This window comes from Equus przewalskii, chromosome 8, assembly GCF_037783145.1.
Source record: "Equus przewalskii isolate Varuska chromosome 8, EquPr2, whole genome shotgun sequence".
NCBI classification, from domain to species: domain Eukaryota; kingdom Metazoa; phylum Chordata; class Mammalia; order Perissodactyla; family Equidae; genus Equus; species Equus przewalskii.
The window spans coordinates 79,290,491-79,311,832 of record NC_091838.1 but is presented as its reverse complement, the minus strand read 5'-3'; the positions used below and the strand labels follow the sequence as shown (position 1 = coordinate 79,311,832).

Sequence of the window (21,342 nt, the reverse complement as noted above, 5' to 3'; positions counted from 1 at the left end):
ATTGGCTGCTTTCTCTGGGTAGCACAGAGAATCCTGTTCCATATTGATCTCATTCTCTTTCCCAAGAGCACTTTCAAAGAAACAGATGCTTGCTCATGGCTGCCCAAATGTCTGCTGGAGGCTTCAAGGAATACTCTAATCTTTGCTTGGCCTTGCCTTTTGGATATGAGCCTTCATGGGTGGAGGGAAGGGCAGGGAGAGTGGAGAGCCCATGCAAACTTCCCGGGATGCTTTAGTTGTACTTTGTGAGAATCAGCATTGATGCATCGAGTTATGGCAACATGATCCTTGAGTTCCATAGTGCTCCCTCCCCAAGCCCTTTCACCCTGTTGTCTCATTTAATATTCATAACACCCCTGTGATTTGTTAACCCCTTTCATAGAAGGGGAGCTTGAGGCCCAGAGAATGGAAGTGACTTGTCTAGGATTGCCCATAAGGTATGCATTAGATACTGGATTTAAGACTCTAAGTCCAGTGTTCTCTTTGCTACATAATTTTGTCTCTGGCGATCATGGCAGTGAATTCACAGAGATATAAGGGATGTGGTTCCATGCCTAATATTCAGATCTGACTCCCTACTTTCAATTAATTAACAGAATATTATTAGCTAACATATAGTGAGTTCTTACTCTCTTCCAGCCCCTGTCTTGAGCCTTTGCATACATTATCTGATTTACTCTTTGCTAACACCCTTTCCAGAAGCTATTAGTATTTCCCTTATTTTACAGATAAGGAAACTGAGCCATAAAGACGTAAGTAACTGGTCCAAGATCAGGTAGATTGTGAATGAAGATTGTGAGTGATGATGCTGATATTTGAACCCAAGCTTTTGGACTCTAGAGACTTAATCTTAACCATCACATCTGTTCAGCTGGGGTCATCTTCCTAGGACCCAAACCTTTTTTCTGTGTTGCTTATTTCAGTGAGTCAGCGGAAACCTCAGAATCATCCTTGATCCCTTCTTCTCTTTTACATCCACATCAGTGACTGATCCCTTCAAATTCTATTTAAATGTCTTTGTTTTTGTGCCTCTCCACCTTCCTCTTCTATTTCCTAAGCAGATGCCCTAATTGCTTCTTCTCTAGACCATACACAGCTTCCAAACCTACCCCTTGTCTTCTGATCCTCTTCCCTCTACCCATCTCACCAAGGCTAATTTGAGATGATGAACCTTAAATTTATCATCATGACAGACAAGAGAGGCCTTCATACTGCCTCATGCCTCTACATCTAAACTCGTCTTCAATTTTATCCCCATACACGTACTATACTAAAATCATATCGATTTTATTTTTTACTCTTGCAAAAAATTTTCCTTTACATATGCTTTCACATATGCTCCTGGAATTTTCTTCCTCCTTTATTTATCTATTTCTTTTAAATAATAGGGTCATTTCTTACATGCAATTCTTGAGTGGACCAAGAATGGTGCAGATGCCTCTCTGCGCTGCAGTAGTACTCGTGTATAAATTTATCACAGCAGATACCAGGCTGTACTGAAATCATTCATCTATGTACTGCCTCAAATGCTAGACTACAAGCGTCTCGAATCCAGAAATCATGTACCAATAATGTTTTTTTTCAGTTCCTAATAGCACCCTGCTTAGTGCCTAGCCCCAAAACAACACTAAATAAATTATTCTTGAATAAATGTATACATGAGTGGCTTGGGCACCATTTTATGTATGTATATTCTGATTAGTTCTAAAATATGGCTGTTTGTGATAATAATCACCATAATTAGGGTAGAAAACATCCCCAAACTCTTCTTGAAAGAAGTTCATCTTGCCTTGGCATAGAAGTACTACTAAAAGTAGCATTTGAGTCAGGGAAATGACAGAGCAGTTCTCAAGAAGAGAATAACTCATTTACTAGGATCTCAGTTGAGAAACAACATGGGGCTATCAAAACCATTTGTGACAGGGATTTGGGAAGATGCAGGTATAGAGTATAGAAGCAGGCAGATTAGCTTGCGAGACTGCTTTTGGGGACAGAGTAGGATGGTATTGGGGCAATTAAAGTCACAGCAAGGAGAAACTGCAGGGAGAGTGGCCAAACCTTGGTCTCTGGAGTAGGAAGCTTCAGTGAGGAAGCCATGGGGCCCACATGTAAGGTGACTGTGAGTCAAGTTGAGAGCTGACTTCCAGCCACAAATCTCCAGGACTGCCAACGTGCTCATATCCATTAACCCCTCCTGTTCTTTGTGCTGCCTACTTGTCCTGACCTTTAAGTGGATTCTAGCCCAGAGGAGTTGTTGTTTTCTCTCTACTCTTAAATAAGTTCATCAGACCTTCTGTCCTTTATACAGCCTCCAGTCCACTCTCATTTCTTTTTACCTCTTGTATCAACCCTTGTCTTGCTTAAATCCACAAACAGCAGTTTACAAGGGAGATAAACTTCTTCAATGTTTGATCCTCAACAAACTAAAACCCTATCCCCAAAAGATGTTTCTGCCAGATCAGAGAACAAAGTCGTAAAGAATCAAGGACATCAAGTAAAACAAAAAGAGATTCCATCAAATCGAAAACAATGCACATAACATAACCACTGTAACCAGTCTCCCATTGCTCTATCTGCCTGTCTCCTGTAACTCATGGATATAATCAAATTAGGAGGAAAAAGATGAGAAGATATTCTATTAACACTATAATGGTATTAATAAAAACAATAGAATTAACTATAATAATGATAATTATTATTACTTTATTAATGGTAGCTACTATTTATGGAGTGACCATATGATACACTTAATATCTACCAGGCATTTGATTTATTATATAATTTAATCCCATCAACAATCTTATATGGTAGGTGGTGTCTCATTCCAAAACTGTTTTTAATAGATAGATTCAGTATTTTCACATGGGGAGTGGAGGAACCCTGACAACTTTACTATTTGCAAAGCCAGTATTTGAATCCAGGTTGACCCTGGCAACGGAGAGCATGCTCATTTCACTCAACACATGGTCTCTCATGTTTTTAAAATATCACACATAGCGACTATTTGGTAATTTTTAAGAATCATGTATACATCTGATTGAATTGGAGAATGATAATTTTTTTCTTTAAACCAGAGCCTTTCTTCAAGCTAGACTGTAAAAATAAAGACATTCATCAGAAAGGTGTTTGGGGTTTTTTGATGATCTGACAACTAAATTGCTTGTTCAGTTTGAGTTGTGTAATGTTGTTTTCAATTAGATTAAATATTAAGAATCCAATTTACCAACTGCCAACAAAATTGCTGAACGTTGCACACAGTTTGGGGAATTGCTTTTAATGAAGAACAAATGGAAGTAAAATTCTAGAAAACAGAAGTGCCAAAGCTATAAATGTTTCAGTAGATAGATTCAGCATTTTCCAATGTGGAGTGTTAAGTATTTTCTACAGTGGAATGATGCATTCACTCCAGTCACTTTAATTAAAGAATCTACTGTCTGCAGAGTCTTTGTTAATAGACACAATTGTGAAATGGCCTCTTTGTATAATTTGAGGGCTCTGTCTACAATGCTGATAAGCAAAAGGCCAGAGGGGCACCTGTCTTGGAAAACCACAGGGAAATGGTTCTGGGTCCACTGTCTTTGCCTCAATATCTGTAGCTCAGAGAAAAGGGAGGCAGCATGTTTACAGTATGGTCACCAGCATGATGACCAGCATCATCACTCTACCTGCTGGGCCCTCTAACCTGTCCTCTCTTTGCACTTTCAACTTTGTCATCTCTCCTCCCACACCTGCACGCTGGCTTCTATGCCTGTTTCTTTTCCTATAATCACAATGTCTGTTCTTTGTCAGGTGCTCACCTCCACCAGATATCCTTCAAAGAACCTTGTTTCCATGACCTATCTTACTTGCTCCGCACCATTTTCCTTGGAGGTAATGGCTGCTATTATTGCTGTTTTATAGGTGAGGCAATAAATTATCGCAAATACATGATGGGCTGTGTGCCACGTAGAGGGTGCCCATCATTTTCAACAGAGTACTGCCAAATAGCAAGCAGATAATACATGCAGACCAGCATTGAAAACAGGTCAAATGTCCTAGCCTCAATTAAGAAATGTTGCAATGCAATATCAATTCTATCACCTTGGTGGTCATTTATTTAACAAATTCATCTTTAATCCTAAGGTGAACGCAACTCCCGAAATTGCAGAGCAATATTTGATTGCAACACGGTCATCGACATAATCCAAATTTTACTTAAAATGTATTTAGATTATTTTTGGTCTATTAATTTTGATAAATAGTTTTTGTAGGAAACTCTCAATTCCTGACACTATGTCTGAGAGATCCACTACTCAGTCTCTTCATCGGTAGAATGAGGCTAATAATGACATGTGTTTGTAGAGTTAATTTAAAAGCTCTAAGGAAATTGATTTATTATGCAAATACTCTTATTTTGTTTTCTAAAATTGCTATGATTGTTCCAATATAAACTAGACATACTCTGAGCTGGTTTCATATAGAACTATCATTCTAATATGACAATATTGATGCAATAGCTTCCCAATTGCCTTAATAATCTCTCAGAACAGGCTGATCTGTTTTCTGGATGGGACAAGAGAGAACTGATGTTCATAGAGCATCTTCTATGGGGAGACCAGAATTGGCAGTGGGTGTTAGGAATGTGAGTTCTGAGATTAGGCATATCTTATTTAAGTCATAGCCATGCCCTGTACCAATTGTCTGTCTTTGAGACCTACAGTCACTCCCGGTCCCCCACTTCACACTTGAGCATGATTCTGGGTGCTCTGTGAGTCTCAGATAAGGAAATTTGTGAGGAGCCACATGGGCGTTTGTATGTTTGTATATGTATCAGAAAATATAATCTATTTCCAATGTTGGTGTGCTTGGGTCTACTTTCTAGGTTCCCTTCAGAATGAACCGTATAGAAAGTCCAGTAGGAGTTCTAGGGGGAGAGACAAGGACCAAATTCACACAAGAGACTTCAGAACGCACAATAGGACAGTAACTACAGACGCTGACTCTGCCTGCCCCAGAGTCAGTTGAAGGAATTTAATATCTTTCATAATTAAAATCACAAAAGCATAGCATTTTACATCTTTAAGACACTATAGTGAACCTTTCCATTTTCCCAAGTAGAAACAGTTACAATGGTCACAATGTCCCAAGGCTCTGAGACTGACAGCTCACTCATTCTGCAGATATGTCTGAGTTTGTGATCTTGGAACTGGCCTCTTGGGGATAGGAGTGATAATCACTTGACCCTTCACACACTGCATAATTAGTCCAGTATATCTAATGGCAATTCCACCTTACTCCTGCTGTTTTCATTATCCCTGTTCTCACTTTCTTGCCCTCAGTTGATAAGACTGATTCTGGTGAATTCAAAACAGCACCCTGTGGGATAACAGAGCAAGGCTATGCTGTTTTAGAATCCTGGACTTGTCTCAGTAATTATGGGACCAAGAGCCATTTGCTTAACCTCTCTGAGCCCATTCCACTTTTGTAAATTTACAACATGATTTCAACTTCCCTGAAGCTTGGAGGATGAGAAATGACTACTAGTGATAAGCCAAGATCATAGAGGAGAGCCTCGACACATACTTACCCATCTCCCCTTGACGGGCACACTAGTACACATTTTGCACATTTCTGGTTGCGCATTTCTGCTTTTCTACCCAGAAAACCCTGGGAATTGATTCTTGATCAGCATGATATGCCCAACCTTCCATAGCTGGATTCCAGCCAGTCGGTCTAGCATCATCTCCTGCTTTTCTCTCCCGGACTCATTTACCTTAGCAGTATACCGGTGATGATATTTCCCTGTTCTTTGTTCATTTTTTTTCACTCTGTGTCTTTGTTTATGATGATTCCTGTGCTTTCCATGCCCTCCCTTAATCCCTCCCCACCTGCCTAACCTTTCAAGATCCAACTGAAGCCTCACCTCTTCTAGGAAGCCCTCAATACCCCTCCTAATCATTGTGTGTACTCCATCACTAATTCACAGCATCCAAGATTCTCCTAGTATGACACTTAACACATTTCATTGCAATTATGTGTTTGTGTTCCTACTTCCTCCAACTTGAGTATATTTTACTCCAGGTGGGGACAGTGTATGTTAATCTCTGGAGCTCAAATGTTTAGCACAGTGATGGATATACAGGAAGCACCAAATATAGAACAATTAAGATTATGATGACAAACAAAATTGGACTGACTCCACTCACTTGCTGAAGTATATAAAGAAACCCAATAAGACTCCCAAAAATAGTACTTCTAATATGAAAATATAGTTCTCTGAAGTCAAATAGATCAATAGCAACAATATATACATTCAGCCAAAATGCGTCATAGGCATTAAGGTAACTTAGAAGATGGTTATGAATTACTCAGAGTCAATATATTAACTTATCTAAGTACTAACAAGTTATTACTTTTTAAAGTTCTAAATAGGTCAAGATCTCTTGGTGATGTAGGGATTTACCAATTTACTAAAGAAAATGCCATCACTTAAGTACATCAGTGAAAGGATTCAAATGGAATTCGTACCAACAGTAATCATAAGACTAATAGACTGCGTGTTTGTTGTGCTTTATGGAAGGCAAATAATTATCCCCCTTTATCTTCACGCTTGCCCAATGAGGGCAGTTAAGTCCCTGTCCAAGGTGCTAGAGTTGGTGAGTGGCAAAGGCTGGACTTGACCCCTTGACCCAAGGCCATTCCTGTCATTCCAAGGGCACTGGAAATTTGTGGAATTTCTGTTGCTTTGCCACACAAAATGAAAGTAAAAAAATAAAAAAAATTTACCCTGCAGTGATTTTAGAGCAAACTGAATAAAAAAAACTATCTTTTAAAAATTCCTGTTTAAAACAGGCTTATAAACACGGATGAAATAAAACAGTGTTTAAGAATCAGGAATGAAAACAATGACCAAAAAGGATTGTTGAGATTTGATTTTTCAGCTACACAATTTGTACTTGTCTTCTGGACCACAATAGAACAGCTGAACCCTCAAGGGTCATTAGTTTATTCCAGTGATCTTTAAACTTTATTTTTCTTAACCAAGGAATTTGTTTTTAAAGGAATTCCTATGCAGAACCCTTCACATAAATCTGCTGTGAAAGAAAGGCTCAGGTGGAGTGGGAACCTCTTCCAAAATGCCTCTCTCTTGCTGCTTGTGGCACCCCCATGACTTTTCAAAATACTCACTGAAATCCACTAGTCTATTCTGACCCTCCACCCAACACTGGCCAGCTCTTCTTGTTTACTCTTTCTGGTCCTGAGCACCCCAGGTAATGTGACACTTCTGAGGCAGTCTGCCACAGTAGGGCAGCATTAATGCCAGTGACCTCACCATCAAAGGAAATCAAATCTGCAGTTGAGTGTGAAGGGGGCTGAGTGAAAATATCTTCTTCTCCCCAACTGAGTGCTGAACCAATTGGATAATAAAACAAAATAATAAGACAAATTGGAGATCAAACTGAGTTATGAGATCATTTGGTGTATGTGTTTCATCAAGGGAGCTCCCAGATATTGAACTCTAGAAATAACTACTTACCTACCCAGAAATTGCAGTGCTAGACAGATGTAGGCCTCCTTTGCAGACCGCCTCCTCTACCAGTCTTACCCCATCGTGGACAATGATGGAGATGAAAGCCCTTGAGGGAGTACTTGCTCCCAGGAAAAGAGGATAGGGAAAAGCCCAGTTTCCTCTCCAAAACTCACCATTTGCCCAATAAATGGCCAAGGGGAGCCAGGAGTATTATGCTAATGGTGTCCCTCCACGTTGAAAACACATCAACCGTAGAAAAGTAGTGTTCTCACCCATAACATGTGCCTTCCTAGAACTTTTGATTGGTTCTAGCTCCATTCACTGGGGCTTTCTGTAAGAAGCTCCCATGTGATAGCCCCCTTAGTGAGCTGAAGGCAGCTCTCTAGCTTCACTACCCTTCATCTTTTCTAACTGTCACTTTAGTCAATCACATGAATGGATTGCCCACTATGTGAAAATAGCTGGGAGCAAAAGATGAATAATATTCTGCCCCTGATTTCCAGGAGGGGAGATGGGCGTGCAATAAACTCATAGAATAAGAGAAACACAAAACCAAGTTTACTTCCTACATAGCTGGAGCTGCATAGATTTGTCTGTGATCGCTCAACAGTTGCTTGCAGGATCCTTTGATGTGGCGCCTTATACAGGTGCAGAGCAGCATGCCCATACACTTAGACTAGAGCAGAGGCGTGGGTGGGAATATGACCTAGACTTGGAGTGTCAGTCCCTCCCCCACCCACCCCCGACCCCTTGGTCCAAGCCTGACAGCTCCCACTTTTCTTCCTGCTCTAGTAAACTCTGTGAGATGTCAGTAAGCGGACAACACAGACAACTTTGAATCAAGTTGTGTTAATATGAAATCATTTGTGATTTCTATATTTTAACTGGTTTTGGTAAGAGATACTTATAGTTCAACTCACAGCTGGTCGGTCACCATAATCCAGTGTGTTGGGGAACAAAATTTGGGAACTGCTGACTAAGATAGCAACAATTTGTTACTGACAAGGTAATTAAACGGCCAGAAAGTTAAAATTATTTTCCTGGATCACAGCGAGTTTGTGGCAAAGCTAAGGCTAGCACAAAGGGGTTTCGATTCACTTTGTGGTTTATAGACCTAATTTCTTGTCAAAAACCTGGGCCCTAACCTGAGTCAGAAGCTTAGCTCTCTTACTTCCTGGAGGTGTGATACTTTCTGAAGCTTAGTTCAAAGAGTTAACCCAGCATTAAGACACAGAGTGTGTGGCTTCCAGTGCCAGATTGTGTCTGAATTGTTGATCCACTACTTGCTTGCCATGAGACCTGTGACAAGTTAATTACCACTGTGGGGTTCAGTTTCCCAGTCTATAAAATGGGCATAAATAATCATACTTGTTTCATAGGGTTGGCATGAGAATTAAATGATTCATATGTGTATAGCACTTAAACAGTGCCTGACATTTAATAAGGTCAAATAATAAATGCCAGCTGTTCATTAATACTGTGGTTATTATTATTATTTTCTTATTGTTAAACACGGGATAATAATAAAATCTCACTGAATCACCAAGAATTGGAATCCAGGGACCAAAAACATAGTATCAGGCACACAGTAGGCATATGATGAACAGCAGCTATTTATAGAATTCTAGATTTTGAGGTCTGATACAGCTTGTACTTTTTTTTCAAATAAATATCCAGAATATTAAAAGTTAGTTCAATTTATGTGTCCTCCCATAATTGTAACACAAAAGATATACTGATATGTTTTGCTTTTATGGACATGTTTGAATTAAAAGTTATCAGTGCTTACCACATGCAAAATAAAAATTGGAGTGTGTACATATTTCATATAAAGTATAAATAAGTGTATTTATGTAGGATGTAAATATCTATAGCATGATTATTGTGGTAATCTAGCAAATCCACATCCAAATCCCAAAATTGTGTGAAGTCCCACCATTCTGAAGAATGGGAGACAAGGATAAGTTTGACCTTAAATCCAGGCCTGTGTTCATCAAGTCTATGTTGTCCAGACCTGTAGAGACCTGTGCTACAATTCATTCGTTCCTTCCTTCATCCATTCGTTGTCTTTGTGTTCATTGAATTTCTATGTTCTAGGTGTTTCAAGTTCAAAGACAACACACTGTTTCTCCCCTCACAGAGTTCAGGGAGGTTTGGAGAGAGAGAGATATACAGAAATAATTGTGGTCTAATGAGGAATGTTCAAGGGACCTGAGAGGAGGGAGTGGTTGGGGATGCTTCACAGAGGAGGTGACATTGACCTGAGTCTTGGTGGTGAGTTTCAGGCAGCAAAGCGACAGGCCTTTCAAAGGAGAAAATCAGCTAAAGCTCTGGAGTGAAACAGGAGGCAGCAGAGACCCTGAAAATGTGCCCAGGGCTTAAGGCCTTGAATGCCATGCTAAGGAATTGGATCTTGATCTTTTAGACAGTGAGTAATGCTATAAATCAACTTGCATACTCTGTGCCACAGATGGAAGGTAAGACCAGAGCAGTGGGTCATTACAAGGTTGTTTCAATAATTCGATTGAATAATATCAATGAGTTGAACTAGGGCAGGAGCAAGAACGTTTTAGAGGTAGAACCCTCAAAACTTTATGAGATTCCTGAGGTGTGAGAGAAGTCTGTGGGCTAGGAGAACTCAATGGCTTTCTTGGGTGTTGGGCAAAGTGGGTCCACAATGAAGACCAGAGGGAAGAGAAGGATCAGGTAAGGGGGACAGTGATAAGTTCCTTTTAAGATGCGTTTGGGACAACAGGCAAGCTATCCCATCAGCAGTTTGGAATCTCTAGAGATCTAGAGCCCAGGGCAGGAGTTAGATTTAGAGATGTGGACATGAGAGGTAGTTATATAAAGGTGGAATTTGATAGCAAGTTTCGCTATCTCTGTCAGGTAATCAATGAAGTAAAAAGCACAACTCTCTAACTAACTTTAATAAGTGCTTAAAATAAACCAGGCACTCTGCTAAGCACTCTGACTTTATTATTGTCCCCACTTTCCACGTTAGGAAACTGACGCTTCTGGTGTTAAGGGACTAGCTCAGTGACCCTGATAGTGAACGGTCGATTCATGAGCAAGGTACTGTGTTCCAACCGAATCACGTCTCTGCAAAGCTCCCAAAGACTTCAATTACGTTAAAATCTGTTTTTAGGTTTCTAAGTGGATCGCCGTTGATGTTTGAGCCACATAATCCATAAACATGTTCCTGGAGGCCATCAATGGATGTGTCCTGATTAAAAGAAGTTCCTTTTGTGGCTGGCCCAGTGGCATAGCCATTAGGTTCATGGGCTCCACTTCCCCCCAGGGTTCTCCCGTTTGGATCTTGGGTGCTGACCTATGCACCACTTAACAAGCCATGCTGTGGCAGGTGTCCCACATATAAAGTAGAAGAAGATGGGCATGGATGTTAGCTCAGAGCCAGTCTTCTTCAGCAGAAAAAGAGGAGAATAGGCGGAGGTGTTAGCTCAGGGCTAATCTTCCTCCAAAAAAACATGTTCCTTTTAGTACACACTGACGTTACACTGGGATATCACTAAATACGCATTTTCCTTGAATAGCCTTGTTTCATCCTTCACAGAAACCCTAAAAGGCCATGTCATGACTCTCCCCTCTACAAATGATGTACCTGTTGTGGGACGGGCCCTGGCCAGGAGCCTTCCACTGTGAACTCACACACAGCCTAATGTTCTGCTTGACCTGTGTGAATCCTGTTGTATTATTTAGGGTGTCCTTTCCAGACTGTTGAAAAAGGGGGTGCTAAAATGTTCTTTTTTGTGCTGCGGAAATTGTGCAAGGCTTTTCAACCCACTTCACGCATTTCCGATGGTGGTACACTGGCTCTTCCATGCTTGCTCTGCAGGCCTAGAGGGCCAGCTGATGGGATTTTCTGCGGCATGTCACTCACTTTCTAAAAGTCATGCTGTTGGGTAATTTATGGAGAACAAGTTTGTCTTGTTTTGTTTATAATAATCTCCAGCCATATGTTTTTTCAGTTTCTCTCTCAGTGAGCATTTTGAGTTCTTATTATCTCAGTAATCCTATTGAATCAGCCCATGAAGATTCTCCAACATTTTCTTTGTGTCTGTCTTGAAACATTCATGTGATATTGGGGTCTAGTTTTCAAAATCAAACTTAATAACAGACTTCATAGATTCTTGCCCTCTTTAATGGATCCTGAAGCATTTTCAAAAGGAGGCCTTGGTGATAAGAAGATGCAATTGTGAGCAGGAGGCAGGACCAGAAAATGCAAGGTTTAGAGCCGCTTGAAGCAAACAGACTGGGCACTCATAGCTCCTGGATCTGATGCCCTTGTTAATCCCCTGTCTGCTTTTATTTCTGCTTAGTCACAGCTAACGGAGGCACCGCAGGACTTAAATTAATGCCTCAGCCACGGCAAGCAGACCTAGTCGAGCATCTGTCCTCTGCCGGGCACGGTTTCTAGAGGCACGTGTGGCATACTGAGAAAGGACTGCCTCCACTTAGCACCTGAACTCAAGACTCGTTTCTGGTGCGGGCAAAGCAGAGCCACCTTGTAGAACTCTTTAGATTCTTGAAGCCGATGTTTTTTTTTGTTTTTTTTTTTTAAAGATTTTATTTTTTCCTTTTTCTCCCCAAAGCCCCCCGGTACATAGTTGTGTATTCTTCGTTGTGGGTTCCTCTAGCTGTGGCATGTGGGACGCCGCCTCAGCGTGGTCTGACGAGCAGTGCCATGTCCGCGCCCAGGATTCGAACCGACGAAACACTGGGCCGCCTGCAGCGGAGCGCGCGAACTTAACCACTCGGCCACGGGGCCAGCCCCTTGAAGCCGATGTTTTGATCTATGAAATGGGAGTCAGAATTCCTATTACTTATTATTTGATCTAATCAGAAACAACTTCAAGGCATAGTAAGTGATACAAGCAAGGAACAGAAATGTCCAGAGCATTTGCTAATTTGGGAGTGTGTCTGTGAATGTTATCGGGACACACATACATATATAAGTTCATATACATACATATATGCACCTATGCATTTGGAAGTCTTCCAGAAGGATCTACAAGAAATTATTGGACTCTGGGGAATGAGATGCTTTATATTGTTTCTTTGGGTAATATTGAGATTTTTACCATATCTCTATTCTATTTTGAAAATTGTAATTAGAGTATCTGCCTTATATGGTGCTCCTTGAAGCACCATATAAGATAAATGAGATGAAATATGATGGGAATATCTAGATGCTTCCTAAACAGTGGATTTCTTCTTGCTCCATAGACCTGGGGAGTCTGACACACACGCCCTGCTATGCATAAGCTCTGCTAGTCTTTCTATAACTGTACTGACTTCTCATCTTAACATAATAGGAAAGATGAGAAATAGGAATATATGGATTATTATCCTGAGTGCTTGATGAATACAGATGTTCTAGCTGACTAAATTTTCTACTTATGAAATGGAGAAGTCTTTTGATTCCAAACCTTGTTGAATGCTGCTCTTAAGTTCAAATCAGAAGGGACCTGATGACCTTGTAATGCAAAGCCAGGTTTTATTTCAGGCCCTGAGGAATGGAGAGAGCTACTGAGGGTCTCTCCGGTTGATCTAGTGGTACATTGACCAGATCCCATCTTCAGGCTTGAATAGCTTATTCCTCACACTACCAAGGATGTTAATGGCCAACAGCAATTGGCCAAGTCCTTTTATGGAGATTGTCCTGTCTGAGAGAACTGCTGAACAAGGTCATACCTCCTCCCCAAGGGTAACCCACATCCAGTACTGGTCATAGCATGGGTACAAAGACCAGCTCCTACTCTAACGTGAGACAGCTCTGCATGTCCAGAGATCCCCACAGGATGAACTAAGGTTTCTGTTCTGACTGCATGACAGTGCAATACAACTCTTTCCTCTGCCCTATCCTACTCTCCCACAGTGTTGCTCCTGAGAGCACATCTCATGACTTGAAGGCATCTTTCTGTCTTGGTTCTCTTTCCTAGGAATCTGACCTAAGACCATCTCAAAGCTAGGTGACAGCAAACCTTAGACTCCCATCCAGGTTTTCTAATTGGTAGCTTCTTGTGCCACATATGACTCAATCATCATGATGCAGTGATTAATTATAATTACATCCATCATTGTCTGCCTTCATGGAACCTTTGGGAGTGCAGATGAAGTGCAGATGGATATTAATCCTTATCAGACCCACCCTGCCCCCACTGACCAACTCAGCTCTCTAGATGGTGGCAAAGACAAAGGGGACCAGACGAGGCAGGAGGCTTCCACATCACCAGCTGCACAAGTCAACTCACAAAAGCCAAGAGAATGGAATTCCACCAACACTCCATCTGGAGTTTCTTCCAGTAGGACAGACAAAGCAGCATGGGATCATGAAGAGTTACTTACTTCCTTCCCTCACTGCCAGGTGAGCAGTGGATGGATGTCCATGGAATTCTCCAGCACACGGCTCAGTACTTCCCTTTTTCTGCTGCCCAGGCCCCTCCACATGGGATTCCTTTCTCTGTTCTCACATTAAATCCCTTTCGAAATTTGTCCCAAGACGTCCTTCTCTTTTGAGTTTGCAAAGTCAGAACTGTCCTGTTCCTTCTTTTTTCATCATGTCTAGATCTCCAAGTAAATTGGGGACTTAGGTATCTTTTCCTCATCAGACAAACCATATTTGTACAATTCTACCAGTTTAATGTGTCCTACAGCTACAAACAAAATATAAGGGACAGACATCCTGACACTGCATGCTCACATTCAGAGCCTCTTACAAAATGCACTGTCAACATTGATTTTTTAACTGCACGACATCTCCCGATTTTACAACAATGCATTTTTCTCTGCTTCAGCACTATATACTATTCCGCCACCTACTAGGAGGGTCTTTCTAAATTCCTTATCTCCCTGTGAAAAGGAGGCCACCTCTGTCTGTCCCCTTGGCCTTTTCTTATAGTGGGAAGGGAAAGGCTTGTAAGTGGGTACCAATCAGTTGTCACAGACCTGTGAGGTCAGTGCCATTATCACCTCCTTCATCATCATTTATTATCATCATTATTCTCATTGTTATGTTAATTTGAACATGATAAGACAGAGGCTTGGCAGATTTCATTGGTTTTCTCGCACAGAGGTCTAGGGAAGACTCACGCTCTCTCTTTTCTTGGAATCTTGAACTCTTTCCCAGTTTTTTTCAGGACGAGGCAGTGTGCAATAGTCATTCTAATTTCACTCAGCTTTCGTTTCCGTTTCTCCTGCAGGGGAGCTTCTACGTGCCCTCCGAGAACTGCATGCAGCATGCTTACAAGTGGCACCGGGAGCTGTGCTTCCTGCTCTTACACGCCTACCGGGGACTCCATGCCTACTTCCTGGTCATCATGAAGGACATCCCAGAGCTGCCACACATGGAGCTGGGTAAGGGGCCAGGCAGGGGGAAAACCTCATCCCAGCAGCCGGCCTTCCCCTTTTGGAGTAGAGCTTGAGAAAAGTCCACATGCTTTTGCAAGTGTCACAGTAGCCAGCCATTGCAGGTAGGTTTTTCTGTACTCTGCATCGTTCTAGCAGGAGACAGTCTTGGATGTGCAAATACAGGAAGAAAAAACATGAGCACATCAAGGTATATTCATTCAGGCGTTCACCCCTCCACCAAGCATTTATTGAACACCTACTACACACCTGGTGCTATTGTGCATAAAGTTAAGTTGTTTTCTGAGGGAAAATGCTTGTTTATAGTCTTTTCTTAATTAGGCTGTAGTTACAGACTTGCAACTTACAAGAGTGTAAAACAATATTAAGAAAGAACTACATATATATTTTTTAATTTGGATGATTATAGAAACGTCTTAGTAGCCATCATATTTGGTTTTCTGTGGATATATTGCTCCTTGTATGTCTTCGGACATCATGGAGATCAGTGGGCCTCAGTCTTTCATGATTTGACAGATGGTGGAACCAAAGCTCAGAGAGGTGACTTAGGGTCACACAGCAATGTGTGGCAGAACCATTTCAGGAGCACAGAAATCCTGCAGTGACTCCCCAGGGCAGGGTCCTTTATATCATGTCACACTCATTTATAGTGAGTGATGCATCGTAGTTCTCCTCAAAGTCCTCTAATGAGGCCCCTTTGCCCCTAGAATGGAGGCCAAGTCCTTAGCCTGGTATTCAAGGTTAATAATAGAACACTTCTGACTACCTCAACTTCCCTCCCTGTACCCCTAGACCTCACCTGCTGAGATAGTCATGGCTTTGGTGGTATTATGGCCTTGTACACTACCCATTATTGCACTGAACACACCACATCACAATGATTCTTTTGCATATTTCTCTTCCCCACTAGACTTGGGGTCCTTGAGAGTAGAGCTCCCTCACATCCCCCATACACAGTGCCTGGAATGTAGGCTGAAGGAGGAGGTGCAGCGTTGTTGTTTGATGAACTGAATTCTGCTGCCATCTTACCATCTAGCTTTATCAGCTCTAACACCCCAGACAGGCCCTGGGCTCAGGCGCTACTCTTTGAATCACACATCCGTGGAGTTGAATTTTTTTTCAGATTCAAATGTTATGCCTGCGATAAAGACATGCACAGAATCAGAGCCAGTTTACAGAGCTCGAAGGAAAAGTGGAGATTGTACAGTAGCAGTTGGCTTCTTGCTTTACTTCTTTTTACCCAAAGGAACTGTTTATTTGTTCATTTACTCAGTAGCATGTATTTACTGAGATCTACTATGTGCCAGACACTAAGGACACAGCTGTGATCAATATGACAAAAGTCCATTATCCCTGGGCGGGGTTCACAGACCTGAGTAGAGCTGCTGAGTGGATAGGTGTGTGCCCATCAGACTCTCAACAAGGATTCTAAGGCACAGAGGGATTGCTTCCACTCACTTGGGCAAAAAAGCTTTCATTAGAACCCATGCCATGGCCAAGTGCAAACCATGGACCATGCATAATGGGACTAGGGAAGAGTTCAAGCACAGGCAAAACTGTGAACAATAAATCACAAATGGCTGAGGAGCACCAGGCTCCTGCTGCTGAGACAACAGGACCGCAGGCTCCTCTGTGGGTGGCATGGAAGGTTGTGAGGATCATTAACATCAGAGGTGGTGGAGCAGCCGGCTCAGCTCTACCAGTCCACTTCCCTGGACTTACGATCATTCATCCGTATGATGAAGATACAAATCCTTTCCCATATGTGTCGTACACAAGTGTGTGTGTGTGTGTGTGTACGTGTACCCACAAAAGCACCAAAGAATGTGGAATCACTTTGAACCACTCAACGTGCTGTATGAATGTGGGGATCTACTCTTTCTCAGAAATGCACCCATGAGACGATGTTGACCTTTGTCAAGTGTGAAGTCACATGGCTCCAAGTCAGGTTTATCCTCTTTCTTTATAAATACAACCCCTTTAGGGAGTTAGAAGGGATAGAAAGAGAGTCCTCAGGAGTTGTGTTTCTTTGTGTGACTTTAATGCCAACTTGAAACCAATGCTTCTTTCGTACAATTAGCAACGGCTGCATTTCAGTGTGTGTCCATTCAATTGCACTTTTATTCTTCCTAGAGTCCCTTGCTGTTGAAGAAACGCTTTCTCAGCTATGCTCGGAGCTACAGGTAATTAGAGAACCGACTCCTCGGGTCTGAATGGCGGTGGTTACACAGGACAAACGTAATTGCTTTCTTGCTATAGAAATCAGACACAAAAGATAGGACTTGTAATTTCACTTTAGATCTTGAACTGAAGAAATAATCTTATATCCCACTACCCTAAATCACTAAGCATCTTTTAGACTTCTACTGTGTGTCTAGTTCTGTGCTAGATATTTTGGAAAAACTAAGCACGTTAAAAGGTTTCTGTGTCCCCGAGCTCATACCGCATTTATTCATTTGTCCATTTCCCACCCATTTAACAAACATTTACTGAAAGCCCACTATGTGCTTCTCATGGAGGGTGATAGAAACCTAGCTTCCGTGCTCAGATGGCCTCAGACATGGCAGGGGGCTAGCTTCAACAATGACAATGATGATGATGATGGCATCTGCCAAAAATCCATCAAGTGTGTATTAAGACTATGTGCTTAATAAATACATGGCAAATGCACGTTAGTGTTAGTGTTATTTACAGTCTCTGAAACACTCCTGCACCCCATTGCCTTGGATGGCCTGGGTGGGTACTACTATTCTATAACAAGAGGCAGATTGAGGAGAAAGGGAGCATGGTAGCTCAAGTGGGTGACACAGCTAATCAATGGCAGAAGCAGGACTCAAGAGGCTGTCTTATTGCAAACTGACATCTCCATCTTTTCAACTAGTGTTTCTCAACCCTGGCTGCGCAGTAGAAACACATTTGGAACTTTAAAAATACGCCTTTGCCTAGGTCCCATTGAAGTTGATTGAGACGGAATATCTGGGAGTGGAGCTCAGATATGTGTATTTTCATTAAAAACTCCCCAGATAAATCAAAACCACAGTAAGATATCACCTCAGACCTGTTGGAGAATGGTGATCATCAAAAAGACAAGAGATAACAAGTGCTGGTGAGGATGGAGAAAAGAGAACCCTTGTGCACTGTAGGTAGGAATGTAAATTGGTGCAGCCACTATGGTAGTACAGCCACAGTATGGAGGTTCCACAAAAAAATTAAAAATAGAACTGCCATAAGATCCAGCAATTCCATTTCTGAATAGGTATCTGAAGGAAACGAAATCACTATCTCGAAAAGATATCTGCACTCCATGTGCATTGAAGCGTTGTTAAAATAGCTAAGATATGGGAACAACCTGAGTGTCCATTGATCGATGAATGGATAAAGAAATTGTGGTACATATACACGGATACACACACACACAATGGAATATTATCCAGCCATAAAAAAGAAGGAAATTCTGCCATTTGCAACAACACAGATGGACCTTGAGGGCGTTATGCTAAGTGAGATACATCAGACAGAGAAAGACAAATATTGTATAATCTCACTTATATGTGGAATCAAATAAAACCCAAATTCATAGATACAGAGATCAGATTGGTGTTTACAAGAGATGGGAGGTGGGGGTGGGGGAAATGGGTGAAGGTAGTCAAAGGTACAGCCTTCCAGTTCTCAGATGAGTAAGTTCTGGGGATCTAACGTACAGCGCGGTTGACTATAGTGAACAGCACTGTATTGCATGTTTGAAAGTTACTGAGAGAAAATCTCGAAAGTTCCCATCACAAGAAAAATAATTGTAACTATGTGAGGTGATAGCCGTGTTAGCTAATCTTATTCTGGTGATCATTTTGCAATATATACACAAATCAAATCGTTATGTTGTATACCTTAAATGTATACAATATTGTATGTTGATTATATCTTAATAAAACTGGTAGAAAATAATAAGAAAAAAAAGCTCCCCAGATGAATATAATATGCAGCCAGGGTTGCAACTCCCAGCCTTAGACTGCGTTATGAAGTTAACAAAACTCAGTGTTATAGTGGACAGACAAGAGACGCCTGTGAGAGGGCAGAATGCAGACACGGGCACTGGGTACTGAGGGAAGGCGTTAGGGAAGGGTCTGTGGTGGAGGAGCCATTTGACATGAGCCTCAAGGAAGAGGGGGATAATTCAGGCAGTGCCCGTCATAAAATGAGGGTAGCCGGCTACACGTGAGTAACACAGGAGTCCATTTCTAGAATGTGTAAGGGAAAAGTGAGGCTGGCAAAGGACCTGGATGCCAACACCTGAGAGTGGACACTCCCTAGGCCTGGATGCAGTAAAGGCATCGCCCAATGGATGGCTAAGCAGACCACAGGCCATAAGGATCCACATGGGGCAGCTCTCCGCTCTTCCCCTGAGTGCACCCGAGGCAGCACTGCTTTCTAAAGGGCCCACAGGCTTCAGAGCCACACTGGTCTTGGCTCAGATCCACTCTCCAGCCCTTCCACACATCAACTGCATGGTCCTGGATGTTGACTCAGCTTGTAGGGCCTTGGATTCCTCATCTGCATGTCAGGATGGTTGGAGGAACAATGAGGGCCCATGAAAGGACCCTGCTGAGTGCCAGGCTCACAGGGCCTGCTCTGCAGAGCTGGCCTCTCCTTCCTGGCCTGGCAGGGCCCCAGCTCTAGGCCAGAGGAAAGGGCCAGCTGGAGGTACAGCTCAGCATCCCTAGGAGAAACTGCTTTAATTTTTAAGTTATCAAATATTTAGTTTTAGCAAAAAAAAAAAAAAAAAAAGAAAGAAAAACGCACACAGTCAGCTTTCCACTTCACAATTCACGAGGTTGGGCTGAAAAGCAGGTTGGCGTCTATTCATCACCACCTTTACTGTCTTTCCTACATAGCAGTTAGAGTCAGCTTCTGCTGGACTGTGGGCTACAGTTCTGAATGCACCCGGCTGGCTCTCTTGTTTGGGCAGGCCGTCTCCCCTCTCAGGCGTTGGTTTTCCACGTGTAAAGGGGCTGTTATGTGGTGAAATGAGCTCGTATGTGCACACAGTTCCACCACCTCCCCTGATGGACCTCACAGGCTGTGGGGGTTGCAGATGTGGACACAGATACGTGCGTGGTTGTGGGACCCCAGGAGGACGAGTTGCTAATGCTAATTCTGTCTGTGAGGAGGCAGATGCTAATGGACCCCAGAGAGGAGGCTGTGTTGTAGGCAAGCCATGAGGGAATGATGGATCCTGACCTTTTGTGCAAGGGCAGTCCAGTCAATGGAGGCTGGAGGCAGAGGGTGCAAGGCTGTGCTTGTGGATCAGTGAGCAGGGCTCCCAGAAGGGGGCCCAGTGGGGTGACTGAGGCTCTGAGTGGAGCCTGGGCTAACAACAAAGGGGTCTGCTTGCCGTACATGACATAGAACTTGGACTAACCTCCCAGGTCAGTGAGAGCCATGAAGAAGGAGGGTGACAAGCTCATTGGAGGCTGTGTGGAAAAAAGAGGGAAAGAGAGTACATCTCATGGCAAGAAACAGTGGTTAATGGCCTTTAGAGCAAAAACAATGACAACGCCATCTTCCATGTACTGGATGCTGGCTCCCTACCTGTGATGCATGGGACACTGCCCCCACAGCAGCCCTGCGAGTGCAAGGGGATGCACAGATATATCCCCTATTCATTTTACCATAAGTGGACACAGAGGAAGGTGGCTTCTGTATAGTCCCTGGACCACTAAAGTTTGGACAGGGGATCTGAACCCAAGGCTGTCTGCGAGCCACTGCCATATTGACACATCTGGACCCTGAAGTGGTCCAGGTGAGAACTCAGGCTGCCAATGAATCTATCAGATATATCTCATGTGAAGGGCCAATGGGTTGTCTTCCTCCTTTGGTGCAGGGCCCCTACCTGCAGGGATGCTGCGCCTGACTTTGGGCGATAGTGTCGCCCCAGCTTTTATTTGGTGCAAAGCAATCAAATTAGTTGCCTGCTGCAGGGATGCTGCTGGGTGACAGGGAGGGAAAGGGGGCACGGGGGTGGGCGTCAGCCTGCTCCACGGTTTGCTGAAGGGCAGCCCGGTGCTTGAAATGGAAGAAACAGCTCCCTCCGCAACACCTGGAGAGGCGCGCTCACAGCTTGCAGAGCATTTAGAGGCAGGACATCGCCACCTAGTGGCCAATCACAAAGGCTTGGGAATGCACCCATCTCAGGGATGGGTCGGGTGGTGGGGGTCGGGTGGAAACTGTTTCAAGTGATTTCAGACAATTTGTAAACATAAAAGATCTACGTGCTGGAGCAGTGCATATGCATCTTTACTACCACGTGAATCATACAAACATTTATTAAGCACCTACTCTTGGTGCCAGCCACCCTGCTATTTCTTGGGAATACACAGATGGCGGAGACCTTCCCAGGACTAGCAGCCTAGTGCCAAACAGATTTGTTCACGCATAGGGCAGAAGTT

At 42.8% G+C, this 21,342-nt stretch overlaps 1 protein-coding gene across 11 annotated transcripts in view; it reads left to right on the top strand.

Moving 5' to 3' along the window:
- Nucleotides 1–21,342, top strand: part of FAM135B (family with sequence similarity 135 member B) — a 284,316-nt gene that overhangs the window by 226,082 nt on the left and 36,892 nt on the right. For all 11 annotated transcript variants that reach the window (XR_011543248.1, XR_011543250.1, XR_011543252.1 and 8 more), the window contains 2 exons: nt 14,734–14,887; nt 17,033–17,082. Coding sequence is in view for 6 of the 11 variants with exons in the window: in XM_008523206.2 (XP_008521428.2) it covers nt 14,734–14,887; nt 17,033–17,082 (204 nt within the window). In the remaining 5 variants the exon portion in view is untranslated. The remainder of the gene's footprint in view (nt 1–14,733; nt 14,888–17,032; nt 17,083–21,342) is intronic.